Consider the following 17,584-nt stretch of genomic DNA (forward strand, 5'->3'; position numbering starts at 1 on the left):
TTCACAAACACAGAGAGCTGTAACCATGGAGATGCTGGAAATGCAGCTGATGCTGGAGAACCACGGAAACGACCACACAGGAAAATGACACTGATGCTGACTGGGAAGCTCCTTCAGTCATTAAGCTTTCCAGCGAGGCCAGCTAGGAATTCAGCTCCACAGATACTTCCTCTCCCACACCAACAGCCAGCCTCCTTGCTGGTTCAACACCCCCTTTATTCCCATGCCTGGATTCCAGTTTCCCGGTGCAATCTGGAGTGATTTTTCCCTCTTAAGGTCTTCGACTGGGATTTTCAGACAGTGCCTCACTTCCTATAGGATGCCTAACCCCATGGGGTCTCAACCAAGACTGGGATCTCCAGCCACTGCTCAATTGCAAAGGCAGGGCATGGATGGGCTGGCGACAGCAGGCACTGACCCTGCAACCTCCTGATCTTAAAGAACAAGCTTCCGTGGCCTGAGCCAAAAGAGCCTGCTCTGTTGGCCAAAGCTGTGGAAGGCTCATCCATGTCTACCTGTGGCCCAGCCACTCCTGGAAGGGACAGAGCACCATGCCCACTAAGCATAGGTTATACAAATAATATATTGCTATGATGATGTGTGTATTACAATAGCATTTCCATTTGCCAGACAAGATCAGGGCCCCATTGTGCTATATGCTGTACATACAAAGTAAGACTCCTTGTGAGTTCCTCAGGGCAGGGGCTATGTCTGCACCAAAGCTGGAGGTGTCATTTCCACCTCAAGGAGACATACCTGCGCTAGCTCAGATTGAGCTAGTGAGCAAAACCAGCAGTGTAGCTGCAGCGCAAACAGCAGGAGTGGCTAGCCACCCGAGTACATACATAGGCTCTCAGACTGGCTCATTCTCAGCGCGGCCAGCCCCTCCTGCTGCTCGTGCTGCCGCGGTTACACTGCACACTAGCTCGATCGGCGCTAGAGCTGGTGTGTGTGTCGATGTACCCACAGTCTAAACAGATAAGCCAGACAAAAGTTAGGAAATAAAAAGAATTGTCCCGATTCTGAGGCACAGACAGACTAATGATTTGTGAATGTTCACAGAAGAAATGTGTGGCAGAGCCAGGAATTGAACACAGAACCCCTCAATCCCAGCCCCCAACACTCCTTCAGAACGGTTTTCAAACAGTTCCTAAAATATTTGTATTATAGTTTGAAACTCCCACCAAGATTGTGGGTGCCCAGGGCTGGCCCCTGTAACAGCTCATAGTAGCCCAGCTGAGCAGCCTTGCACACCTGGGCTATGCGGTCATCTAGACTGTTCCTGTGATGTATGCTTCTAAATGCATCTTTTATTGCACAGACAGCTAGAGGGTGGTGACGGCACGCAGAATCAATTGGGGAAAGAAACAGCTGCCAACAAGACTGAGTGACAATTTCCCGTGCTCTGGCTGCAGAATGGATTTTGATTGAACTGTAACATACACGCCCAACCATCCACTCGCCATTATTATTTTTACTTCTATTACAGTAGTTCTGAGGCCCTAACAGAGCTCAGACTCCTGCCGAGCCGGGTGCTGGGTGCATACAGTAAGAGAGTGCCTGCCCCCAAAAGCTTCCCACCTATATAGAGAAGAGTCAAAAGAGGGGGAGAAAGGAAATATCGTCACCCCCACTTTAAAGATGGCAATCCGAGGCACAGAGACTCTCGAGTGCCTGCCCAGGTCCAACAGAGCGTTTGGGCCATAGCTGGGAAATGAATTCAGAGCTCCCGAATCCTAGGCTAATGCAGTAACCACACAGCTATCCCTCTTCCTGCAGGGCCTACGTCATCCAGGGATGAAGAGAACAAGAGGGTGGAGCAGCGTCACACGTGTTAGTTAAGTGACCTTCAAAGTTCTGCAGGACGTAGCCGGCCACGCAGATCACTCGGTTCTGCAGACTGGCCTGGTGCGGCGCACCAAACGCAAGCTAGGAGTCCAGGAGGCTGTTCAGGCATCGCTTTATGGTCTGCACCTCTAACATCATTCATCAACTCACACGGTTAAGCAGTGAGCTGGGTTCTAAATGTCCCTGGTGTCACTGTCGGAGCTGCAATGACTACTCCCTCCACTCACAGTATTTATTTATAGGCCTGGATGGGTAGGACGCTCTCACCACACAGCTGAGCATGCACAATCTCTGGCTCTTCTCCGGAATGCTGTGGCCGCCCTCCCAGTTCTTTCCCCCACAAAGGCCTCTCTATTTCTCTTCCCAGACCCTCTCTCCTCTGTTAAATACCCAAGACTTTTCCATTCTTTTGTTGCAAACTCATCAATTTCAAAGGTGGTTGGCTTTTAAGTTCTTGGGCTTGTCTGAATCTGAAGCTCAAAGCTAACCTCAAGGGCTGTGAATCCAGGTAGATGAGAATCTCTCACACACACACCCCATCAGCTGTCGCCTGGACCCCAGCAATCAACTCTGAAAAATTTCACACATATCAACTCAGGACAGCGTTCATCTGAAAAACTACAGGCTCCTCCCCAAGATCAAGCTAGTAAACAGAATTATTCTACAAGAACAGATTTATGTTCCAGTAAAATGCAGTAGAGCGCATACGCGTGTACGTACACACACACACACACACCCACCCACCCACCCCTCTTTGCTGGTTTTAATAATTTTGATGGATAATATCAATGTTTATTTTAAGTTTTTTTGTTTTGTTTTTTTAAGATTTACTCAGTATTTATCTATTTTATTTTCCCAGTTGCACAAAATTATGGGGGAGCCAGTCAATTATTTAATGACAGTAGATGCTCTGATTCAAAAAGTTTAAAGGTTTATAAAGCTTTAAACACAAATTGTCAAAATATACAAAGTAAATATCCTGAAATCAACAAATCCTATCTGGTTGTACTATTCATTTGCAAGTCCATTTGGAACAAGCCTAACTCAAAAGTCAAAAAGTCATTGGATTTTGACTCTGAATTCTCAAGCAGCATTTTTCCAACTTTGCCTATCTGTAAATTTTGGTTATTATTGATGAAAACATTTTCCATCAGTTTATGTATCTAGGATGAAATCAACATTTACCAACATGCACCAATAAAAATAAAATCCTTCCAAGTCTCCTCACAACATACACACATACATACATCCCTCTGGTTTCAATCTGCCAATTTACTCCAACATTAAGTTCTCTAAAACAAAACGTAACCCTCCAGATATACCTAACAATGAGCTTTGGTGTAACAGAATACATGGGATCACAAATATTCATGACAATTGTATTACACTCTGATCACTGCCCAAATAGACTTTAAGACCAGAAGGGACCATCGTGATCATCTAATCCGATTCCTGCATATCACAGGCCACAGAACCCCACCCACCCACTCCTGTAATAGACCCCTAACCTCTGGCTGCATTACTGAACTCCTCAAATCATGGTTTAAATACTTCAAGTTACCGAGAATCCACCATTTACTCTAGTTCAAACCAGCAAGTGACTCGTGCTCCATGCTGCTGGGGAAGGTGAAAACCTCTCAGGGTCTCTGCCAGTCTGACCCGGGGAGGGGGGAAAACTCCTTCCAACTCCAAATATGGCAATCAGTTAAACCGTGAACATGTGTGGGAGACCCACCAGCCAGACACCTGGGCAAGAATTCACTGTAGTAACTCAGAGCCCTCCCCATCTAGTGCCTCATCTCCAGCTGTTAGAGATATTTGTTACTGGCAGTCACAGAACTTACCTTTTTTTAACAGGATTGGATTTTTGGTGTCCTAAGAGGTTTGTGCACATGTTAAATTAGCTGGTGGCAACAGCTAATTTCCTTTGTTTTCTTTCTCAGCTCTTCCCGGGGGGGGGAGGGGCTGAGTGTGAGTGAGAGAGAGAGTGAGAGAGAGAAAGGGCTTGAGGGTAGTGTGTGTGTGTGTGAGAGAGTGAGAGAGAGAAAGGGCTTGAGGGTAGTGTGGCATTGTAGGCAGTCTCATCATACCATCCCCTCCATAAACTTTGCAATCTCAGCCTTGAAGCCAGTAGGTTTTTTGCCCCCGCTGCTCCCCTTGAAAGGTTGTTCCAGAACTTCACTCCTCTGATGGTTAGAATCCATCGAATTTCGAGCCTAAACTTGTTGATGGCCAGTTTATGTCCATTTGTTCTTGTGCCAACATAAGCCCTTAAATTAAACATTAGGGAGAGAGAGAGGAGTTATTTATCTCTCTGATGTATTTATAGAGAGCAATCATCTCTCCCCTCAGCCTTCCTTTGGTTAGGCTAAACAAGCCAAGCTCTTTGAGTTTCCTCTTATAAGGCATGTTTTCCATTCCTTGGATCATTCTAGTAGCCCTTCTCTGCGCCTGTCCCAATCTGAATTCATCTTTCTTAAACATGGGGGACTAGAATTGCACACAGTACTCCAGATGAGGTCTCACCCGTGCCTTGTATAATGGCAACAACACTTCCCTATCTCTACTGGAAAGACCTCGCCTGATGCATCCTAGGATTGAATTAGACTTTTTTCATGGCCACACCATGCAGGCAGCTCATAGTCATCCTGTGATCAACCAATACACCCAGGTCTTTCTTCTCCTCTGTCACTTCCAACTGATATGTCCCCCAGCTTATAGCAGACATTCTTGTTGTTAGTTTCTGTGATAAATGAAGTGGGGGGAGCTCCCTTTTATGGACACCCAGCCAGCCAGTTAGCTATAAAGTGGCTTGTGGCTGCTTGCTTTACCTGTAAAGGGTTAAAAAGTCCCCCAGGTAAAGAAAAGGGAGTGGGCACCTGACAAAAAACCCAGTGAGAAGGCTAGAACTTTTTTAAATTGGGGAAAAAAAAGCTTTCCCTTTGGCTTCTGTCTTGTTCTCCGGAGAGAGGGGAACAGAAAAAAGTCAGGGCCATGACTATGCTGTAAAAAGCTTTTTGCCAGGTATGGAAATCATCAGATTACACCTAGAACTACCCATATATGTAAGTAGATCAGGAAATGTCTAGAAATACACTATTGGGTTTCTTTTATTTTCTGTAAGGCTTGTGGACTCTTCTGTGCTAATCCCAGATGCTTTTGTCTGCTTGTAACCTTTAAGATGAACCCCCAAGAAAGCTATTTCGGGTGCGTAATTTTTGGAATTACTCTTTTAAAAATCTAGCAAAAGCCTAAATTCCAGATGTATTTTCTTTTTTGTTTTTAGTAAAATTTACCTTTTTTTAACAACAGGATTGGATTTTTGGTGTCCTAAGAGGTTTGTGCACATGTTAAATTAGCTGGTGGCAACAGCTAATTTCCTTTGTTTTCTCTCTCAGCTCTTCCCGGGGGGGGGGGGAGGGGGTGAGTGTGAGAGAGAGTGAGAGAGAGAAAGGGCTTGAGGGTAGTGTGTGTGTGCGCGCGCGTGTGTGTGTGAGGGCTTGAGGGTACCCCACAGGAAGGAATTCCCAAGCGTGCCTTCCTGGGATCCAAAAAAGGGGTTTGCATTGGGTGGTGGCAGCGTTTACCAAGCCAAGGTCAGAGAAAAGCTGTAACCTTGGGAGTCTAATACGAGCCTGGAGTGGCAAGTATTAATTTTTTAAATCTTTGCAGGCCCCCATCTTCTGCACTCAAAGTGCCAGAGTGGGGAATCAGCCTTGACAGTTCCTAAGTACATGGCCTTGCATTTTTAAATTTCATGCCATTTCTATTACTCCATTTTTCAAGGTTGTCCAGATCATCTTGTATGATATTCTGGTCCTCCTCAATATTGGCAGTCCCTCCCAACTTCATGTCATCTGCAAATTTTGTTAGTACACTCCCACTTTTTGTGTCAAGGTCCTGAATGAAAATGTTAAATAAGATTGGTCCCAAGACTGATCCCTGAGGAACTCCACTAATAACCTCCCTCCAGCCTGATAGTTCACCCTTCAATATGACCTGTTATGACTCCAATCCAAAGCATGGGATAACAGATTAGTGACCTTCAGGGGACACTGTATGAGTAAACCTAGGTGGGCAGTGAATTAACACCAAAAGAGCCCTCAGCAAGAATGTTGCCCTTGCCCTCCCAAGAGAGGACCGTTAATATCAGTGCCTTGGATGATCGTAACAGCACAGTAGAGCAAGAGAGAGGCCATCTGTGAAACACCATGACTTAAGCCCCTGAAGGCTATATGGGTCAGAACCAACACCCTGCGCAGACCACAGGAGTAATTTGTTCTCTGCACCAAGCCTAGCTTAACAAACAGGCCAGCTCAGTCTGCACTAGCCGCTATGCCCAGATGGCTTTGAGGGGGATCCCTGTGTCGAGCATGTTGCAGTGACCCCGCCTCAAGGTGACACAGGCGTAGCTTACTGCCCTGATGTTCAAACAAGGATGCAACCTCCTTGCCAAGCACAGCTAGTATAAAGCACTCCAGGCAACTGCTATCCCCTGGAAATCCAGTAACAGCCACGGAGCCAGCAAGACCCCCGGGGTTGTGTAGCTTATAGGAACAGTCAACATGGATTCACCAAGGGCTGACCAGCCTGACTGCCTTCTATGATGAGATAACTAGCTCTGTGGATATGATATATCTGGACTTTAGCAAAACTTTTGATACGGTCTCCTACAGTATTCTTGCCAGCAAGTTAAAAAAGTATGGATTGGATGAATGGACTATAGGGTGGATAGAAAGCTGGCTAGATTGTCGGGCTCAACGGGTAGTGATCAACGGATCAATGTCTAGTTGGCAGCTGGTATCAAGCAGAGTGCCCCAGGGGTCGGTCCCGGGGCCGGTTTTGTTCAACATCTTTATTAATGATCTGGATGATGGGATTAATTGCACCCTCAGCAAGTTCGCAGATGTCACTAAGCTGGGGGGAGAGGGAGATATGCTGGAGGGTAGGGATAGGGTCCAGAGTGACCTAGACAAATTGGAGGATTGGGCCAAAAGAAATCTGATGAGTTTCAGCAAGGACAAGTGCAGAGTTCTTCACTTAGGAAGGAAGAATCCCATGCACTGCTACAGGCTGGGGACCGACCCGGCTAAGCAGCAGTTCTGCAGAAAAGGACATGGGGATTACAGTGGACGAGAAGCTGGGCATGAGTCAGCAGTGTGCCCTTGTTGGCATATTGGGCTATATTAGTAGGAGCATTGCCAGCAGACCGAGAGAAGTGATTATTCCCCTCTATTCGGCACTGGTGAGGGCAAACCTGGAGTACTGTGTTCAGTTTTGGTCCCCCCACTACAGAAGAGATGCGGACAAATTGGAAAGAGTCCAGCAAAGGGCAACGAAAATGATTAGGGGTCTGGGGCACATGACTTATGAGGAGAGGCTGAGGGAACTGGGGTCATTTAGTCTGCAGAAGAGAAGGGCGAGGCGGAATTTGATAGAAGCCTTCAATTACCTGAAGGGGGGTTCCAAAGAGGATGGAGCTCGGCTGTTCTCAGTGGTGGCAGATGACAGATCAAGAAGCAATGGTCTCAAGTTGCAGTGGGGGAGGTCTAGGTTGGATATTAGGAAACACTATTTCACTAGGAGGGTGGCGACGCACTGGAATGGGTTACCTAGGGAGGTGGTGGAATCTTCATCCTTAGGGGTTTTTAAGGCCCGGCTTGACAAAGCCTTGGCTGGGATGATTTAGTTGGGGTTGGTCCTGCTTTGACCAGGGGGTTGGATTAGATGACCTACTGAGGTCTCTTCCACCCCTAATAGTCTATGATTCTATGACAGGTATTTGCTAGGTGAGGCACACACAGAAGGCCTCAAGGCCTGTAAGACAACAGCTTAGCCAAACTAATTATGGCATAAGGCCCAAAAAGCCTTAGCATAAGTAGTTAACCAAGAGTCACCCTACAGCAGCATTTCTCAATCTGTGAGTCAGGACCCAAAACTAGGTTGCCAGCATGTTTCAAAGGATTGCATGGCAGCTCCTGTGACTCCTGTCCCAAAGGGCTGGCTGGGCTCACCTCCCTGCTCCAGGCACTGCAACCTCTGGGGTCCCAGCGTCACTCAGGTTTGGCCCAGCTGCATGACGATGGGAGTCCGGGTAGACCGGATTTCAGTGAGTAGGACTGCAACCCCATGAGCCAGGTCACAACTCCACTCACACACATTTGGTCCAGTCATGGGGACAGGGCCTAACCTGAGTGGCACTGCAACCCCGGAGGTTGTGACTCCCAGAGCGGAGAACCAAGCCCAGCCAGCCCCACAGCAAAGGAGCTGCAGGAGCCGCCTCTGTGGGGTGAGTGCCGGGCAGGACCCAATCTGGACCCAAACCACCCCAGGGCCTCCACCCCCAGACTATTTACTGGGTCGTGACAGGCCATAAACATTTACAAATGGGTCCTGAGCCCAAAAAGTTTGAGAACAACTGCCCTAGAGCATAAGATATCAAAAGACAGATGTTGTAACGACTACACTGCTGGCTGGTAATCACAAGATGCTAGTTTACAGCAGCTTGGGATATTTTTAGTTAGGTACATCAGCCGATGTCTGACCACAAGAATGCCATGGTAACTAACTGACATATATACCAATAAGCTTGAGGCAAAAGGATTAATAAACTATGGGAGAAGGTACCCCGACATTAGTAGGGCGAGGACATACAAATAAGGAAAGGGACTGAAACCCCAATATCGTTAGGCATACCAGCATCAGCATAACACATTATAAAAGTTATATCCCAGCCTATGTGCTGAGAGAGAAAGATGTAGCTCTTGGGAGATGCCAGGATGACGACCACTGGTGATGGTGATGTTGACGAGGGGGAAGACAACTAACTAGTCAGGTTGTTTTGCAAGGGATGGTGTAAGTATATGGATGCTCAGCTCATTCTGTATCATCTCTACCTGCCTTACTGGGGTGGAGTGTTCGTGAATTTGCTACCCGTATTAATAAAATTATAAATATAGTGAGTCTTGCAACTGTGCGCATCGGGGCTCCAAACTAAACAGTAATTCTGATAATACCGGGTCTGAATTCTGTATGCAGAATTCATGTCCCCCCCAGATTTCTTTGCTTCCCAGCAGAAAAATGACTTTCTGACAGCGAAGCAAAGGGAAGCTGCAAGAGCAGTCATACGCCTCTCCCCAGCAGTGCAAGCGCATTGCTTCGGGCACCCTGAGCAGTTGGCAGAGCGGTAAATCACTGGTTCTTAGCACAGTGCCCTATCTACAGGGCCATACTGCTTCTAACTCTGCTTCTTCCCAGCAATCTTCCACCCACACACAAGGGAGATTCAAAAGAGTGATAACTGTACGTAGACAGGGTCAGTTTCAAGAGATGGTTTTCTTCTTGAGCAAGCACCAGCCAATCCCTCCTCTGGGAGAAGCTGGCATCATTTGGGCATTGACAATCCACTCCAACAATGGCCCCAACATCTATCTCCCTGTTGACTTTCACCAGACAAGCGAGACATGGATCAAATCCACATGTTGTAAAATACAGAGCGTCCAGCACATCAGTGAGCACCAGTGACTAACACTCAAGCAAAGATTTGGGGCCTGATCCTCAGTTAGTGCAAGTCAGCAAACTGACTTCAAAGGCGCAACAGCAATTTATGCCAGCTGAGATTCTGTCCTTTTGTATCTGTCTCCTCAAGAAACAACTTCACTGCACCTGGGGCAGCCAGCTCGGTCTGGATCAAAGTGATCTTACCGGCAAACAATGCCTCACAGCAAGAAACACTTGACTGTCACTGGCTCCATCCAAGCCCCATTCACCATATTATTCCCCACCCACAACAGTTCCAATGACAGGGATTTCATAATGATTGTGGGAAAAGCCCCCAGCCCCCTATGTCATAAGTTGCAATCATCCCAGTTTGGAGCCTGAACCCTGCCGCCAGTAATGCACCCAACTCCCGCCCTGCTTCACTGCTCACAAGATTATCTTCACACTATTGTGCATGTTGTACCAAAGGTTAATATTTTTTCCCTTCTGATTACTGGTGCAAGACCAGGGCTTGGAGAAGTCCATGGCTCCTCAAGTCCTTCTGTCCTCCGAAGTGTTCCTAACCCTAGAGCCCATGACATACCTGACTTTACAATCACATCAGTCTGATTACCATCTTCCTTCCCTACCATCTTCCTTCCCACCCAACTTCAACATAAACTTAGCAGCCAGCCTCTAAGAGTTCAACGTATTTGAAAGCTTGGATGGGGTCATCCACCTTTGGTCTAGGAGCGCATTTTTGGCACTTGGCAGAAGATAGAATAAGGCAAGTAGCAGAGTTCAGACTAGTGCCATGATCAATCCTGGTACATTATAAGAAGAGCTGTCAACATTCAAGAAGGAGAGAGTGAAAGCTCATGTACACACAACGCAGTAAGTCACATTACCAGAGAGGTACCACTCCTCCCACATCACACTCACGACCCCGAAATAGGTATGTTCCAGGCAAAGAACAGTGCTATAGCCACTTAGCTGCCCATTCTACTCAACCAAGGTGAGATTTACTAATCCTATCCCATGATTCAGAAAGGAGTCAATTTTTAAGGCCTGAAGACACCACTGTGATCATCCAACAGAACCTCAAGCATACACAGACCATTGAATTTCACCCAGTTCTTGCTGTTAGCTCCTGAGCACAAATCTACAATAGACAGGCTCTTGCAAACACTATCTTCTTAGGCCCTTTTCTGCCACTTACTGATACCCCAGAAGGGAACTGGTGGGAATGGGGGGTAGCCTACCCCTAAGAAATTTAGGCCAGAATGTTCAAAAGTAGGTCTTAATTTTGAGGGACGCCATTTTGGGGTAATCAATTTGAGATAACTGAAAGGAGGCTGATTTTCCCAGGGGCCGAGCCTTGACACTCCCCAATGAAGCCACCAGGAGGCAGCATTGCCATTACTCTGCAGACAATAATGGGGGTGGTGGTTATTTACTGAGCACTGCTAATGTGCTCAGCACTGTACGGACACAGCGGAAAACACAGAGCTTACAGTCTAAATCAAACACAGGGCGGCACAGAGCACTGCCTACGAAGCAGCCCATGGGTTGCTTTGCTGCCCTGTGTTTGATTTAGACTGTAAGCTCTGTGTTTTCCGCTGTGACCGTCCAGTGCTGAGCACGCTAGCTGTGCTCACTAAATAACCACCATCCCCATTATTGGGTCTGCAGAGTAACGACAATGCTGCCTCCTGGTGACTACACAGGGGAATGGATGGGCCAAACTGTCGGAGGGGCCGGAGTTACATCAGGATGATCTCCTCCTTCCAGCCAAGAGGCACTGCAGCATGGAAGAGAGAAACCATATTAAGAAATAGCTTCTTCTGGGCTGTGCCTTCAAAGCCCTCCACCATTGAGCCCCATCCTAACTTTCAAATCTAGGGCCAGCTCCTCACCACATTGCGCCATTGCCTTCTAACACAACACTCACCGTCTGGGAATCTGATTTCTTAGGGCAACGCTGACCCCTCCCTCCCCAATCGCTCTGCCAACTCCAGCCTTGATCGCCCACTCACCTGATTTCCTCACAGACGCCCCCATGCTTTCTCTCATGCCTCCCTCCACACATGGGAACGAACGCCCCGCTGGCCACAATTTGCAACGCCTCCCCCTTACTCTCTCTTCAATCCCTCCTTAAAACCCACCTCTGCCAGGATGCCTTGGCAAAGCCAGTGACTAGTTGTGGCTACTGGGACCCCTAGGAGTCCTGCCATAGGCAGACGCACCTCTCTCTGCTGTTATTTTGCTCTCCCAGCCCTGTTCATTCATCTGCCAGCTATTATCAGAATTGGAGTCTGCAAGTTCTCTGGGGCAGTGACTGCATATTTAGGGCCTTGCTCAGCAGGGCCCTGATCCTTGACGGGAGTCGTTCGGGCATACAGTAAACAAACACCAAGGCAGAATGGCTACACATCAACCTGTTCGTGTGGCTCCCGATTTCACAAAAGCTCCTAGGTGCTGGAACTGAAGTGGTTTCCATCACATGCAGGGTTTACAGTTTGGTTCAGTGGCTCTTGGCACCCCCACTACACAAATTGTTCCAGAGCCCCTGCAGAGGCTTGGCATATGCACTAAACACCCTGCAGGACTATGGTCGATTTCAAGATTCCTCTGGACGGATGGACACACACCCCCTCCCAGGAGAGAGAATGACAGATCCCGATGAACCTGCGCGTCAGTATGTGCCAACAGGAGGCCGGAGGAGGAGCCATAAGGTGCTGACAACTGCCCATAGCAGTTACCCGCGATGTAACCCCACTGAAGCCCCCTGAGTTACACCCAGGGTGGACTTGGCCCCATGTGATTGCTCGCCCAGATAGCACAGGCCCTGGCTGCTGCTGCAAGTTGCCATGGCAACCCCATTAGGCCTGTCTGCAGCCAGCAGCAGCGTTGCACAGAGGTGCCCAGCGCACAGCCGCTGGTTGCTGTGCTTGGGCCGTGCACACAGGAGCCTGCGTGGTAGCTGCCAGCCTACAGGAAAGGCTTTTGGGTGTTGAAACGGGGGCGGTGTGGCCACATTGACATCCCACTCTCCCAGGCTTCCCTTGAGGCACTGTGCATATAGCATTTCCAGCACAATGCACTGGGCATGCTCACCACGTGCACGACACAGATCCAGCCTCCCCCAGCCGCTGGCACACACATTCCACAGCTCCAAGGGCATCACCTGCATAGTAACACATCTTTACAAAGGCACCACTGAGCAACCTCAGCGGCCGAACCATTGTAACAAGCAGGACTTACCCCGGCGCTTCCATTTCAGCACCAGATGGGCCAGAACTCCACTAATGAGTGCTTTGGGGCCACACCGTGTCCCCACATAGCAGGCATCTCCCCAGACCTCAAGGATTAGGGATTGCCAGTCACATTCATCCCAACTCCATCATCAAAGAATGCTGCAACCAGTGTCAAATCTACAGGAGTGTATTCTTCTGTCCACCAACCCCCCCACCCATTCCTTTCCCCCTACATGGCTTCAGCAGCTGGGCTTGATGGAGGAGTTTTGCATGCAAGAAATGGATCTCCTGGGAGTGGAGAGAAAGATTGTAATGAGAAGGACACAGCCACAGCCAAGCTGGATCAATATACTAATTCTGCATGCAGCATGTGTGTGGCCATATTTTTTCTAGACTGGGGAAGGCTATTAAAGAGGATAAAGAACTCTAGAGTGGCAGACAAAGCATATGCAAAAATGTAGGTCCATGCACCTCTGTTTTGTTTGGTGATAGATACACGGGGAGGGGCGATACACACAATGCTGTAGCATCGCTGGACAGGTGAACTTAGCATACGGAAGGGGAGCTGTGGGTGGCTGCTTGGACACAGGTGTCAGAAAGACGATGCCACTGTTTTGCAGGCTGGGTGTATTTTGCATGCAGGAGGCAAGGTGTAAGTGGGAGCATGTGATAAAGCTGATGCTGAAGTTTTGATGGATGGGTGAGTTTTGCAGGCAGGAGGCAAGGGGCACGTAGATGTCTGGAGTCTGATAACCTGTAATAAAGACGATACCATAGTTGTACTGGGTGGGTGAGTGAGTGAGTTTTATACAGGAGGTGATGGGAGTGGGGCATTCTGGAGGGGTTTCATAAAGCGAATGAAACAGATTACATGGACAGGCAAATTCAGCCTGGCATGCAGGAAGCAAAGCGTAAGTGGTTGCATTAGCATGGCAGGAAGCACATATATGATATACAAAGCCAAGGCCTAATTCAGATCTCCCACCAGCATAAATTAGGATCAAATCCATTGGAGTCAATGGAGATACAGGTTATACACCAGTGTATAAACAAGACCAGCATTAGGCCCCTGGAAATCAATAGATATTGACAGATGAATTCCGCTTGTAGTAGATAAAGCACATAGAACTCTTTGGCCAGAGCATAGATATGGAATAGAGAGCGTGCAGCCGTGTGGATGGATATGGGAGTCTTGCATGAGGGCTGCGCATGTGCATACACAGTATTTGGATGCAAAGAGAACACAGGGACAAAAGCCTTGATGGGAAATGAGGTGCCTGTGGATACTTTTCCACTATGTTACAAGAGGAATGAAGCTGGTTAGCTGCATATATAATAGAAACCACTCTAACCTGGATGTAACTACCTGGAGGAAGAGGAGTGTTATTCAGAGGGCACACGAGCCTGCATGTTACAATGTGGAGGACTAGAAGTGTGGGTGCAAATTTTGGCTGGATTAATATGAATGACACATGCAAGAGGTCACATGGATGTGGCCATTTGGGGGTGCAGGCTGGGTGCATGGCTGTCCATGTGGGGCTGTAGGATGCATGGCTGCTGGATACAAGAGGAGCAGTGCATGTGGCTGTGGGGGTGCAGACTGCTGGCCGGGGCGCATGGCTGCTTCGTGCAGAAAAGGCCATGCATGGGGCCTTCTGGAGGCACAGGATGCATGGGGGCTGTGCATGTGGCTCTTTGGACAGCAGGCAGCACCCCCAGACAAGGTGCGTGGCTGCTGCGTGCATGAGAGGCCATGCATGTGGCCCTCTGGGGGTGCAGGGCTCATGGCTGCTGCAAGCAGGAGGGGCCCTGCCTGTCACTACCAGGGGGTGCAGGGCTCATGGCTGCTGCAAGCAGGAGGGGCCCTGCCTGTCACTATCTGGGGGCGCACAGCGCGTGGCTGCTGCAGACAGGAGGGGCCCTGCCTGTCACTATCGGGGGGGTGCAGGGCGCTTGGCTGCAGCAGGCAGGAGGGGCCCTGCCTGTCACTATCTAGGGGGGTGCAGGGCGCGTGGCTGCAGCAGGCAGGAGGGGCCCAGCCTGTCACTATCTAGGGGGGTGCAGGGTGCGTGGCTGCTGCAGGCAGGAGGGGCCCAGCCTGTCACTATCTGGGGGTGCAGGGCGCGTGGCTGCTGCAGGCAGGTGGGGCCCAGCCTGTCACTATCGGGGGGTGCAGGGCCCGTGGCTGCAGCAGGCGGGAGGGGCCCTGCCTGTCAGTACCTGGGGGGTGCAAGGCGAGTGGCTGCTGCAGGCGGGAGGGGTCCAGCCTGTCGCTATCAGGGGGGCCGCTGGCAGCCCCAGGACTCACCCAGCACAAAGTAGGGCAGCTCGGTGTTCTCCAGATCATCCACCACCACCATCTCCCCGGGGAAGTCGTTGCGCACCGAGAAGAGCAGCTTGGGCTCCGAGGCCGAGGGGCTGTGCATGATGCTCAGGTCGTTCTCCCGCAGGAAGGGCAGCGCCGACACCGTGATGCTCTTGAGCTTGCACTCCAGCTCCTTGGACGGGTCCCCGTCCGCCTCCGCGGGTCCGGCGGCGGCGGCGGCAGCCGGGAGCCAGCAGCAGGCAAGCAGGGCGCAGAGCCCGGCTAAAGCCATCTTGAGCCCGATCCGCCTTCCCTCCCTTCCCAGCGCTGAGAGCGGGCGGGGGGGGGAGGGAAGAGCCCTGCTCGGCGGGGCCGCGATGCAGCTTGCAGGGCAAGGCTCCGGCTCGGATGCACCCCCCGCCGCTGGGTTCCTTTGTTCGCAGGCTGCAGGCACGGGGAGGAGTGCGGTGGATTTCACAGAAGCAGCTGTGCCTCCGAGCCGGCTGCCAGCGCTGCTGCCTTTCTCCTCCTGTGCATCCTCTCCCCGGCGCTCGCTCACGCGCTGCTATCCACCTGCTTTGCAATGTCGGCGGTTGCTTTCAGTTTTTCCCCCCATTACACTGTGCAAATGCAAAGATCTGACCCCCACCACTGCACTCTCCAGAGGGGGCAACCGAGCAGCGCCTTAAAGGACAGCCTCAGAGCTGAGAGCAGAGGCTTTTGATCCTGGATTATCATCTCCAGTGCAAAAATTTGCAGCGTGTCCTGTTCATACCTCTGCTTTTCTCTCACCCTCTCCTAATTTGCTCGATCACCTGCGCGCACACACACACACACACCCCCAAAAGTACAGCTCCAGATTGGTTTCTGGTTGAGGGGGTGCAAAAAGAATGTTTGCAACTATTACAAATTCGGTGGCAGTTTCACTGAAGCGGGGCAGGAGACTGGCAGAGTGCACGCCAAACGTGGGAAGTGTCTGCCCATCTCGAGATCATTACAGTTCACCTCTCAAAAGGAATATTGCCAGCTGTCTTACACTCCTGCAACCGCTTTGCAATCAGCAGAGTCGGGCAGGGTAATGCAGGGTTTGGCTCAACATGGTGTGAAAGTATCATTTGGGTGAAATAAATCAAGCCTAGCCACGCCAAGGGTAGAATGCCATAATGAACTGTTAACTAATCTTTACAAACGCTCTGTAAAGCATTTTGGGACCGATCCAACTCCCACTAAAATCAATGGACAGATTCCCATTCCCTTCAATGGAAACTGGAGCTGGCCCTCATTTCCTCTAGGGCTTGGGGTGCTAACCATATTTTAGCAATCAGCTGTTAAAAGAATACACTTAAGGAAGGGATATTTTTGGTATGCAACTGTGTTTTGTAGTTTGTGTATTCAACCTACAGGCATCCAAATAGATATTCCCTCATGCCTTAACTAATCACCATACCTCTCAAAGTCAGCTGTCCCTCATTACATCCTTATGAATCAGGGTAACATTTTCAAAAGCACCTCAGTGACTAAGGATCCTAAAACTCATTTTCAAAAGTGACTTATGCCCAGATCCTCGAAGGTATTTAAGGCACCTAACTGCCATCAATTTCAAGAAGTGAGACATCTAAACACTTTTGAGGACCTGGGCCATCAGCTATTAGGGCCAGATTTTTAAAAGTATGTAGGCACCTTAAAATAGGCACCTAGAGAGATTTTCAGAGACACCTAAGCCAGTTAGGCACCTTATTATGCAGGAGGTCAGAGTAAATGATCACAGTGTTCCCTTCTGGCCTTGGAATCTATGGAAGTTAGGAGCCTAAATACCTCTGAGGACCTGAGCCTACGTCACTTTTGAAAATGGGGCTTAGCTTCTATGTTTCTTAGGAGCATTTGAAACTGTTACCCCCAAGGGTTCTCAAACTTTTGTACTGGTGACCCCTTTCACATAGCAATCCTCTGAGTACAACCCCCCTTATAAAATTAAAAATATTTTTAATATAGTTAACACCATTATAAATGCTGGGGGCAAAGACGGGTTTGCAGTGGAGGCTGACAGCTCACGACCCCCCATGTCGTAACCTCCCAACTCCCTGAGTGGTCCCTACCCCCAGTTTGAGAACCCCTGCCCTAAACGTTCCTCTGTTCCACACAGATCAGATCTGGTGGCCATTATCCTCTGCTTGTAAACGATTTACATCACAAACAAAGAATCACAAAAGGAAGTTACTGGCAATGCTATGTTGGCACATTTCTTTATATGGGATGGGGGGGCATAGTGTAAAGGGATACTGCCACTTCGAAGTCCAGTCAGTTTTTAAAAATGAGTTCACAGTAGTTTCAGAGGGTTCACCTGCTTCCAAGTCTCCAACACTGGTGGTTTAACAACCAGATGTTCTCTTGTTAACCATTTGTTCTCTCCCTGGGGCTGTGTGGAAGACAGTAAGGAAATGATAACTAACAATAGAGGGGGAATGGTGAAACTGACCCTCAGATTTCCCACCATTGCTAAAACTGGCTAAGCAATACAATATACCCAGGCATGAAGCCTTCATCGCTTCGGAAACTCCAGATAGTACCAATCGCTGCCGCCCATCTCCTCAGCAGCTCCGGCTATTCAAACCTGTCCTCTGCTCTCTACAGAGAATCTATCTCTATCCCAGAAAATAGTGAGTCAAGCTCAAGGTCTTAGTGGTTAATTTTTAAT

General features: G+C 49.2%; 1 protein-coding gene across 2 annotated transcripts in view; it reads right to left on the minus strand.

Moving 5' to 3' along the window:
- ASTN1 (astrotactin 1) overlaps window positions 1-15,706 on the minus strand; it is a 182,761-nt gene extending 167,055 nt beyond the window's left edge. Inside the window, exon 1 of one of the 2 annotated variants that reach the window (XM_074960999.1) lies at window positions 14,893-15,706. In XM_074960999.1, the coding sequence (XP_074817100.1) occupies window positions 14,893-15,181 (289 nt within the window). In that variant the 5' untranslated portion in view covers window positions 15,182-15,706. The remainder of the gene's footprint in view (window positions 1-14,892) is intronic. The other variant, XM_074961000.1, reaches the window with a different exon arrangement.
- Between the last annotated feature and the right edge of the window lie 1,878 nt (window positions 15,707-17,584).

Source organism: Natator depressus, chromosome 8 (assembly GCF_965152275.1).
Source record: "Natator depressus isolate rNatDep1 chromosome 8, rNatDep2.hap1, whole genome shotgun sequence".
In the NCBI taxonomy this organism is placed as follows: Eukaryota; Metazoa; Chordata; order Testudines; family Cheloniidae; genus Natator; species Natator depressus.